We start from the raw sequence: 11,059 nt of genomic DNA on the forward strand, positions 1-11,059 counted from the left end.
CAGATTAGTGAACCCAGAATCTTCTTGCTCTGAGGAAACAGCGCAAACCTCATGAAATATTAAGTTGCTAAATTAAAGTACTGAAGTGATCTCAAAAGGAACGTGTATTATGCAAATTATTCAAAATTGATATACAAATAAGATTTAAGCTAAAAGCTAAACCAAATAGTGATCACTACATTCTTCATTTTCTGTAATTTTGTGTGACAATGAATATTTTCCTTCTATGTACTCTAGCATTTGAAGAGTTTTTTCAAAAGACGTTGGTGTAAACAGATGATTAGGGTGCAAGAGGAAAATTAAAAGACAGCATGTGATTGCATAACATGACAAAGTGAGCTCATTTTAGTAAATAACCATTTGTCTGTGACTCTCATGGGGCTTGATAGAGAGACATGTACTGTTTCAGCAAGCAATTCAATAACTATCCCACAGTCTTCAACAAACACAACTACCATCCAGTACTCTGAAAAACAGTGACGATATAACACAGGTATGTTGTGTATACTTGGTCAATTAAATTGAATGTACAAATTACTACTTGTCGTCAAAACGTTCAAGCATCAAATGAACAAAGTACTGCAAGGCCTCCATGTCCCACCACAGACAAGCTGCAGAGGTATGCTAAAGCTGCCCAGATGTGGTTTCATCTGAGGAGACAAATCAGAATAAGGGCTTTCTCTCCTACGTACCCTGGAGATTTCATTGTCCCTCAGCTGAAGCCATCTGGCTGCCAGCTCTAAGCACACACAGTCTAAATGTATCCAGATGACAAGTCTCACATAACGTTCTCCTCAAGTAAAAGCTCCAAACTATTAGCAAGCAGAAAACTTCTTGAAACCACTGTCAAGCCTCTCTCTTGTGCAGGGCCACGAGTATCACTTCCTAACTGGAACCTTTCTCTGATTTGCTTCTGTGAGACATAGGCAAGTCACTGAACAGAGCTTGAGCTTAAGTTCTATCAACTATAAAACCGTCATGATTTATTATTTTTTATCTTGCCGTGAAATTTAGACAATGTGTTGTGTATCCTGGATCAGATTTCTTTGGAGTTTAATTGTAAATCCTAAATGAGATTAGCACACGGCTCTTTTCCTCAGAAGTTCAGAAACGAAGGTCTGTTCAAAATGCAAAAGGCCAGACTGCAGGATGTGTAATTTAAACTAAAACCCTAGACCTACATTTGGCCATATCCTGAACATTTTTGAAACTACTTTATGACTTGGAATTTTCATTGCCCTCTCTGTTACAAACACAGAACACTGCACCACTGCTACTCAAATACCTCTGATATATCTCTGTAATGAGAAGTAAAAACAATCACCTTGAAAGACTTTTTTTGGGCCTGTGGCTATGAAAATATTTTTCAATTGGGGCCAAGGTAGATGCATGCAAATCACTATTTTTATGTCTTAAGAGCGTAACAAAAATGATGTATCACACTGCAAATTCTAAACCTCCATGTATACAACAGATTTTGATTAATAAAACAATGCTACAATACATTTAGCCATGATTAACTTGAGGGAGTAGATATGTATATTATCTGTTCAAATATTATATATATAGAAAGAAAATTCCACTGACTCCAGTAAATTAATCTACAATCCCCATCTCAACTATTCAAATGTCATTGAGAAGAGTGAGCATGATCCCTGAGGATATAGCAGATATTTCCCCCCAGAAAAGGGTAAGATGAATGCAAATCTCGCAAAGTGGAAAAATGGGGCCTCACTACTGGACCTACTCTAATCTAATTAGGAAGATATTCACTTGATTCTTACTGATTTATTGGCCCTTTGCTTGCCAAGAGTTGACGCCATTCCTTGATGTTGAACATAATAACTTCAAAATGGGAATGGCTATCTAATCGCTGTTCAAGGAAAGGCTGAATCAAGGTCCACAGAATTGATTCACTTTGGATTTTGTTTACTTTACTTACTTGCCAAAACTAGTAATACTGCATACTTAAGGAATGCACAAAAAAAATCTAGAGAACTTTTCAATTAAAATATGTATGAGAGTTTAAGCACATGTAGAAGTTAAACACGAGGAAATCACAAATGTAGACCACATATGCATTAGGAAGAATTGTGCGTGAGGACAAAATTGTTGAAACTGCAAGTCCTGCCATTCGGCAGCCATCGTGGTAACACCTCCAGTTATGTCGAACTAACAAGACCAGGCACCTATCTGAGTGAATGGAGAGAAAGCCATAATTGTGGGACTTAAAAATCACCTGCAAAATCTGACATAAATCACTGAAAAAGATGGATGACTTTGCACCAAAATAAGGTTTAAAAAGCATTTTCCCCCACCGATTCTACTTCTACTACGCATGCGTGGTTGACCCTTACGTCAGTGGAACCACACAATTGAATGTTTCCTGGCTGGACTGAGTTGTTTAGAAGATTCTTCAAGTGCCGTTCTTTATAATACATCTCTGGCAAGGAGCAAGTTCAGTCCTTTCAGAAAAAGCTGTTTATATACATAATAACATTTTTGAATGACTGTTTTATTGGGTTGAAAGTCGCGTACACTCAGTCCATAGATGTGACGAAGGCTAGCCAAAAAGAAACTGCTTAGCTGGTCCATTACAGTTGCCGATCTTTCATACCACTCAACCTTCTATTTACTCCACTACAGTAAAACTGGAAGTGACACTAGCTGTCCGACACTTCTCTAGCCTTTGTGCCTACGGTGCAATCGTGGGGCAGCCAAAATGCAATCACCAATATTCCCAGCAGAATGAACTAATCTATCTAGCACCTTGGGGGAGTTCTTTCCATTGCACAGACCTTGTGCTAGAAGACTACAGATGAGAAGCGGGTGGAGTTAAAACACTTACTACACTGCTTCAACCGACCATTGTCTCGGAAACAAACATTTCCCAAGGTAAAAGGGCACGAAAAGGAAATTTTGAGAAACTAAAAGGAAATCCAAGATGACCTCATCTTTACAAGAAAATTGTCCCACTGCTTGACATATTTATGTATAGAGCCTGTGAGGTAGAACCTACAAAGCAACACAAATTAATTATTAATATTATTAAAGAGGTGGTATTATGCTCATTTTCAGGTTCAACATCTCAATTAGGGGTTGTACCAGAACAGGTTTACATGGTTTAATTTTCAAAAAACACCATATTTTTCTTATACTGCACATTGCTGCAGCTCCTCTTTTCACCCTGTGTGTTGTACACTCTGCTCTTGAGCTACAGAGTGATGCATCTTACTTGTACAAAATCTTTGTTGGGAGTTGCACATGCACAGTTTCCAGGTAAGGACTACTAGCCAATCAGAAGCAGAGAAGGGCGGGTCGTAACAAACAAGGTAGTGTGATCCAAAACAAAGCCGCTTCAGAATGCGAACGTAACCTAGCAGATGGTATAAGTTACTCACAAGTCCACAACATCATTGTTCCACATCTCACCATCAGGACTAAACGTTGAACTGTTCATCAGAATGTAAAAACAGATAAGCGGTATGACAACCTTCCAGCTGTGTTTTCCTCTGCCGTTGTTGCTGCAGCGGTCTGTGTGACGGCGGGAGCAGAGGGCTCTGTGAGCGGCTGGCCGGCCTCACACGCTCCTCCCGCGGATTTGCACAGGCTTCCCCAGCAGCCTCTTGGAAATCCTCCACTCCGAAAACTTTCAAGCACATTTTTGTCCCGCCATCACTTCTCGTAAAATTGTCAATATTCTAAATCTACACAGCTTATTTCTCACCTCAGAAGTGGATTTAGTGATGAAATTCCATACGGAAACTGTAAAATATAGGCGATATGAAAAAAAGTACCTGGAAGCAGGTGCAACATTTCTACAACGGAAAACCAAACAAAGGCGAGTGGAGCCAAAGGGCCTCCGCTCAGACTAGCTTGGTTTGAGGGCGTGCCTGACCCCGCTAGCCGCTTGGCAAGCTTTATGACGCGTTTTCATTGTGACGTCACAAGTAAAGGAAGTAAAGGGCTGGACTACAAACGAGCTGTTTTCAAGCGGTTCAGAGCAGAGCTTTCTGTGGGAGATGGGAACTCCCTTTGGGCTGGACTTTGGATATATTTATATAACTCAATAAAGGAGAGAGGAAAAGCCAAAAAGCATAATACCACCTCTTTAATAAATAAGAATACATTAAGAATGAAATGTACCTGTAAAGGGCACAATTGTTCGAACTGGAGCAACTGCTGCTTTCTTTGAAGTGCAGACATTCAACACTATGCACTAACAATGCAAACCTCTTTAAAAATATTAATTACCTCTGGATATGAAATGTTGGAACTAAGTTTAACAGTAGCTCTTGAAAGCCTTGAAAGGTTGACAGTCTTCCGAAACATTTAATAATATTAAGTTGCCCCTTATTCTGTTTCCTAAAACTCTTCTTTTGGAGAAAAATTCAGTTTCAAATGACCCTTGTTTGTTTATTTTACAGTGACCAATGTAGCAAGAACTTTTTTTCCTTCTCTGTCCAGAAAATGCTACACAGACTAACCCATTCAGACATCAGTCATGGGCAATTAGAAAATGACTGCCTTAATGGGTCAAAAACATTGCCGTCGGTTAATTTCTTTTTTAGCCGCATGACTGAGCTTCGAAAAAGAAAATGATACTGTATTACTGACTGTTAACACATAAAATATAATATGATAAATGGCAAGGCAAGGTAAGGCAGGTTTATTTGTATAACCCTGTCCAAACAGAGACAATTCAACAATGCTTTACATCGGGCATTAAAATTAATTAAAACACTTGAAAAGATATTGAAGGAAATGCAAATAAAACACTACATACATATAAAAGAAAAACAACAGAATTAACCATTTGCCCAGAGATAGGGTACCTTGATACCAGTTGTGACATGACCAATGCACCATCTTTCAATTAGATAATATCTTAAATAACACTATATCTGAACAGAGTCAGTCAACACCAGCTAAAATGACTCCTTTCTTAAACCTTTAATTCTTGAGCAGAACATAGCTCTTCATGCCGGGCATGCATACATCTTCTATGGAAATAATGGCCAACATGTTGTCATTATCAAATACAGATCTTGGCCTCTGTGTGTCTTAAGAAACAGTGGCATCACATGCATCACTGCATGAGAAAAGCATGGAGGCATAGGAAGTAGTTACCTCAGTCACCCATTTCCTTCCAGATTGTCATGGGATGTTTGTGGCTAAGGAGGGTTGACGTTATCTCTGACATCATCTGACTAGCCCTTTGTCTCTTATGGTTCTAAAAAACATCAAGACAAAAAGGTGGTTGTTTCGTCACCAAGCAGATGCTGCAACATGGGGAAACACTTAGTTAGTATCCCTTGACTTTGAAACAATTTCTTCGCAATGACCAAAATCTGCTTTCTCAGTGAAGCTTATCATAAAGCTCAGTACTTTGGAATGCGGCATTGTGAACAGGACATTATAAACTTGTTTTTTTAACAGTGGTATTTCAAATTATGCCAAATAAACAAAATGCTGAAATGGCATACATAGAAACAACAGATCCATCTTCTGCTGCATCATTTTACATGAAATTTTTCGGTTTTCTTTTTCTTCAAGTAAGTTAGGCGTGTTAGGGGGCCACTGAGACATCAGCTGGTGAAACCATTCCACCCATGTTTACACCACACAATAACCTTATTGGGACCCCACTGTAAAATGTGTCTCCTGGGTTCCTCACCTTCAAGTCAAGAGGCCGAAAGAATAAAGCATCTCCGGTGGCCCAAGGGGAAAAAAAATCCTGACAGTTACCTCATTGGAATGCTGCCGTTGCTATGAGGGCAAAGAGATGCGTACACACTGTTTTTGAAAAAACTTTAGCGGGCTACATATTGACTACATTTTCAGTGACATTATCCATTAAAAATTCCCAATGAAAGACGCCAGTTCTTTGATCCATTCATTTTTAGTTGTTCAATTGAAACTGACTCATGCTAACATTGATTTCTACTTAACAATGGAAACAAGCACAGCTGCAGTTATCTCATTTAAACAAAAAGATTAAACCAGATATATATGTATATATGTATGTATGTATGTATGTATGTATGTATATGTATGTATGTATGTATGTATGTATAGATCAGCAAAACGCCAGCTATTGGTCAAAGAGGCAACGGTATTCTTCTATTGGTCAAATTCATTGAGGAATCCATTCTAAATGCATGGACATAGACAGAAGTAGTTAAAGAGTGTACAGCGTTATGATAAAGTGACAGTTTTTTAATTTTTGCACAGACTTCAATTAACGGTAAGACCTACTTATACGCCCGAGATCACTTTCATACCCACAAAGCTAAAACACTTAATGGTTAGCAAAAAAGCAATGGAATCCCTAAATGTGTGCACAAGTGGTTTTATTTTTCTGTCCTGTGACATAACTGTTTTTACATCCCAGTGTCACGAAAGGTCTCTCTGAAGCAGTGCCACATGGCTGTTCTTGCACAAAGCAGGGGGAACCATTCTAAAGGGATAGTAGCTGAGCCACCGTCTTACCGTCTAGTACTGTTTGTCCCAGCTACTGGATTTGTAGAGGGGCAAGCAGACGGCCACTGCCTGGCCCACATCTGCTGTACAACAATAGAGGCCACCTGGTAGTGATCACCAGCTTCAGCCACCAGACCACTTGACGGTCTGCACAGGGAATAAAGTCTGCCATTCTCTGAGCTGCAGGATGCCCCGGTGAATACTGTCTCCTTCATTATGAAAATATTGAAGAGTTTATTTTACCCCTATACGTGACCTGGTTTAACTGAGTTGCAGATTATTACCCACACAGTATTATTTTGAAATGCACATACATGGTAACTGTTTTAACAATTATGTTAGAACAGACTGTGAGTAAATAATCTTAAGTATATATTTGAAAATGTACAATAATTTAATCATTTTTACACTAAAAAACTAAATGGCACTTTTTGTTGTCTTTTATGTTCGTTAATAAGTGCATCACAGTGAATCCACTGCTACTGTAAGTGTACTGCAATGCAGTAATCCATGCAGTAATGTAGGACCCTGTCTTTACAATCAAAGTCACTGTCCTTTGGTAAATATGAACATGCCAAAAGGTATACATTACACTAATTCAAAGAATAATCATAACCATATTGCTACTATGACGATCTAAGATAAAAAAGGGAAATGTTGCCATTAGCTTTCTTTAAACACAGGATACATGAAAGATTCACAAAATACTGAGTGCAACAGCCTCAAGGAAATATAATGCCTTCAAATAAGCCAAACTGATACCAAAATGTGTACACTTCAAACTGAGGATCGTCTGTGTGAACAGAGCTGACAGGTGGGAGAGGTTACTGTTAATAAAGATTATGTAATTCAAAGATTTGACATATAAGCCCTGGAATCCACTGACTCCTGCTTTCATCTCCTGCCTTTCCCATAATTGAACCCATGAGTGATCTGCTGACAGCTTGGCCCCAGTGGTCACTGTTTGATTACTAAACGTTTTCCACTGTATTTAGGGACACAAAAGCAGACTGTGAACATATTCTGACTAGAAACACCATGTTTTGTTAGCTCACACTTATCAAAGATAGATGACTGCCAAAATTAGCACAGCAGGGTGTCCAACTTGTCTTAAAAGGGGAAAGTTAAAAATACGTTCAATGAAATGTGTTGCTTCCAGAGGAAGTCATATAAAGGAAGGGGGCTTTGGTTAAAGTTTAGTGAATACCTCTAATTTTAAAAGGAGCCGTGCCTTCTCCACACAGAGCCTGGTAAAACATGGTTAGAGGGTAAATGGTGTTTAAAGAAGCTGTTTTGAAAGGAAAAACAGCGTGATGCTAAACATATAAAACAGCATCCAGCTGGACTTTCCTGTACTAGCACAGAATGACAGAGTCCAGGGCCAGAGGAAAGTGATGCCGCAGGGATGCATTGCTGGAGAGTGAGATGTGACTCACAGAGCAGTTGGGGAAATGAGAAAATCCACATTTTTCCAAAAGAGACTGACGCACATCAATGACTTACGGTTAAGGTTTACAGGACGGTCAACAGGCACTATGCACCATCAAACATTACATTATTTAACAGTTGGAAACATCTACCAACTGTAGAAATTCAAAGTCATTAAGATTCTTTAAAATACACCAGCAAACTTTCTGCTGTCTCCATGTTGGCAGCAGGGTTGAAAACTGTTTGTAATGTAGCTTAATTTTATTTGACAAATCATAACAAAGTTACTCATCTTAACTGAAGTACCTTTAAATAGTTTCTCTCTGGTAGAAATCATCTGAAGAGGAAAGGTAAGACTGAGGTAAGGAGAACATTTAATGTGGTAACTGACTTATCCTGCATGCTACAATTATCACATTTGTTTGTGGTTTACGCTAAGAGCACCAGTAGGTACACGTGACTGAGGAAAATAAATATTGGGGCCGACCATATTATTATGGAAAGCTGTCCATAAAAGTTGTTTTTTGGACAACTGGAGGATTTTTCGGGACGATCATGTTTTCGATATAATCAGTGCTCAGAATTTGCCTTTGATAATTTGGACACTGCAGCAAAATAAATATGAATTCTGCCTATTACATTTGTATAAAGATGACAACTGGCCTATTACTCCCATATGCATCAGCAAAAAAAAAAAAACAATAACAGGAAACTAAAAGCACATGTCAAAATAAAAAACATGCAATGAGTAAAAGTGAAATTGCAAAGTGGTGACCAGTTGTAAAAAGCAGCCAGCGATATTCAGGAAGCAAAACGCCTTGGAAAAGGAAGAGCTAAACACATCCAAATACTTGGCCTTTAAAGTGTGATACATCAAAGCAATAACAGACCATTTTGTAATTATGTAATATTTTGGAATTTGTGCTCTGAACTGCAGTTCCCATGACTCAAAGATGATGCTGAGCAGAATAATATAAACAGTTTCCTTATTTGTTTGCCTGACCAAGTGTGGAAAAATGAGGGACACCTGCCAAGCATTTGGCAGAAGGTACAAAAAGCCTGAGGTTTAAAGACCTCGCTTGTGATGCAAGATTATGTAGTAAGATGGCAGACGAGGGTGAAAGTGTCAAAATGGATTTTTATTCAACAGTTGTGATTTTCAGCTCTGCTTTGTGCTTCTATAAGTTAGATAAAATCATACGGCTGAAAAATATTACTAAATTACTCGGATTAGGATTTGTAAATCAATGTCATCCTGTACAGTACGTGGTATATTCATAGACAAGGAATTGCATAAACGGCATAAATATAGACAAATGTTTGGGAATTATGTGCCTGAAACTGCAAATAGTGTTTAAAGGGGGTACTCCAGTGATTTAGTACAGCACTTTCATAAAGTTAGGGGAACTGCACGAGATAGATTTAGAAAAGTTAAAAAGAAATGTTCAATATCAAACAGCACAAATATGTGCAGCTGAGCCTGAAATATTCCCACTTCTGGATTTTTTTTGTTCTAGTCCCAACGGGAATGTGTATCGCATGGTCCATGTGCATACACACAAGATACAGTCCAACTCATAAAAACATTGCTCCATAGCACACCAACTAGTCAGAAATAAATCTACTGTACTTCAGTGTGTACTATCAACATTTGGTATTGTCTATGAACACGCAGACGCCTCCATCACTGCCTTTACCAGACAGTTCATTCCTCTCCATGTGGAGAAGGGAAAACCCATAAAGTTCAAGTAAAAACTGAAAGGAATGTCCTGGTTCAGCCTTGTCTCAGTTAGTACTGTTATGCACAACTCCCTGTATTTGCAGCTTTCACTGGCCTATCATCATGGCAGTTTGTCTATTTTGCACGGCAATGATCACACACAGCTAAGTATCACAGCTGTCTCAATACCTGAGGTATACTCTGACATCCCCAAAAAACACACAGTCACCCCTTTGGCATAATCTTACAAAGGCATCTCCTCTAAGCTGGCAGGGCTGGCAGCTCCTCAGTGAAGTTGCTGTGAAATACATAGAACGGACAGAAATTCCACAGGACTTAAATTCAAGAAAACCTGTTTTTTATCATTATCATTGAAAAGCATTAATTATTAAAAATGAATTATGGTGTGATTTTTGCAGCTATCAGTACCAAACAAAGATGTTTTCTTAAGTCTGAAGAATATGATGTGTTGGCCAGGACATATCTGCAGCCCTAGCTGTCAAACCCCAAAAGTATAGTGGACACAACAAAAAGCCCATACACAAACACACACAGTATAACTATGTATGTAATAAATTGTTTGTTAATAACACTGTGTTACATACTGCGCTCTTAAGTTTCTTTGTGTGCTCCTACATTTTTTCATTTAGGAGCGGCTTGGGAGCAATGTTAGCATAGAGCCTGTTCATCTCATCATCTACCTGAATGTGGTCACGCGACCTACAAGAAAACCAAAATGAATATAAAGACAATGTCCTTATTTACACTGTGAGTCTTGAAGAATGAATGCATTCATGTGTGTATATAAAGAAGCAGCGGTATGAATCACAATATGCACAACAAGTGATTCATTTTGGACCTGTAGAGGTTCTTCTGCCTTTTTTTTTTCAGTGTACAGGCAATTTCTCAGTAAAGCTTCCCAGAATATACTAAAGGTTAGAAAACAATTATCGATTCATTTTCTGTTAATTGACTAATCTTTTCCTCTCTAGAAGAATCACAAAGGCATAAAAACAAACTCGGACATTAATGATTATATTTGACTGATTACAGTGTTTCCTGTGCTTTCCAATGCTTACAGTGAAATTATTTTCAAATTGTACATTTTGCAACATGAAAACCAATGTCAGTGTAATCTGTACTATAACACAGAGGAGAAAATACAAGCAGTCACGAGAATATAATTTCATTTTGTTGCTCTGCGGTTCTCTAGTGGCTAACAGTATACCATTTTAGCTACTTTGAATATGCTGTCTACATGTGTAACATTTTGCCATCACACATGCACAGCATTTTTTAGACATTGCCTGCCATCTCCTCAACAAATTGTTTCCGCTTAATGCAAACTGTATTTTTGTCTGATTTTACCTTGAAGGTTTCACTCATGCCGTTGTATCAACGCCCTCTTGAAATTTGATTCTGAACAGT

At 38.4% G+C, this 11,059-nt stretch overlaps 2 protein-coding genes across 4 annotated transcripts in view; both read right to left on the reverse strand.

Annotated features, from left to right (window-relative positions):
- Positions 1-11,059, reverse strand: part of LOC123975654 (serine/threonine-protein kinase mTOR) — a 384,954-nt gene that overhangs the window by 31,295 nt on the left and 342,600 nt on the right. The window lies entirely within an intron of this gene.
- The window catches only part of mtor (mechanistic target of rapamycin kinase), a 46,732-nt gene continuing 40,327 nt past the window's right edge, over positions 4,655-11,059 (reverse strand). Inside the window, exons 30-31 of one of the 2 annotated variants that reach the window (XR_006826128.1) lie at positions 5,131-5,233; positions 4,655-5,003 (exon numbers count right to left, since the gene is read on the reverse strand). Coding sequence is in view for 1 of the 2 variants with exons in the window: in XM_046057307.1 (XP_045913263.1) it covers positions 5,203-5,233 (31 nt within the window). In the remaining variant the exon portion in view is untranslated. Of the gene's footprint in view, positions 5,234-11,059 lie in introns of both variants that reach the window. The other variant, XM_046057307.1, reaches the window with a different exon arrangement.

This window comes from Micropterus dolomieu, linkage group LG08 (assembly GCF_021292245.1).
Source record: "Micropterus dolomieu isolate WLL.071019.BEF.003 ecotype Adirondacks linkage group LG08, ASM2129224v1, whole genome shotgun sequence".
Taxonomy (NCBI): Eukaryota; Metazoa; Chordata; class Actinopteri; order Centrarchiformes; family Centrarchidae; genus Micropterus; species Micropterus dolomieu.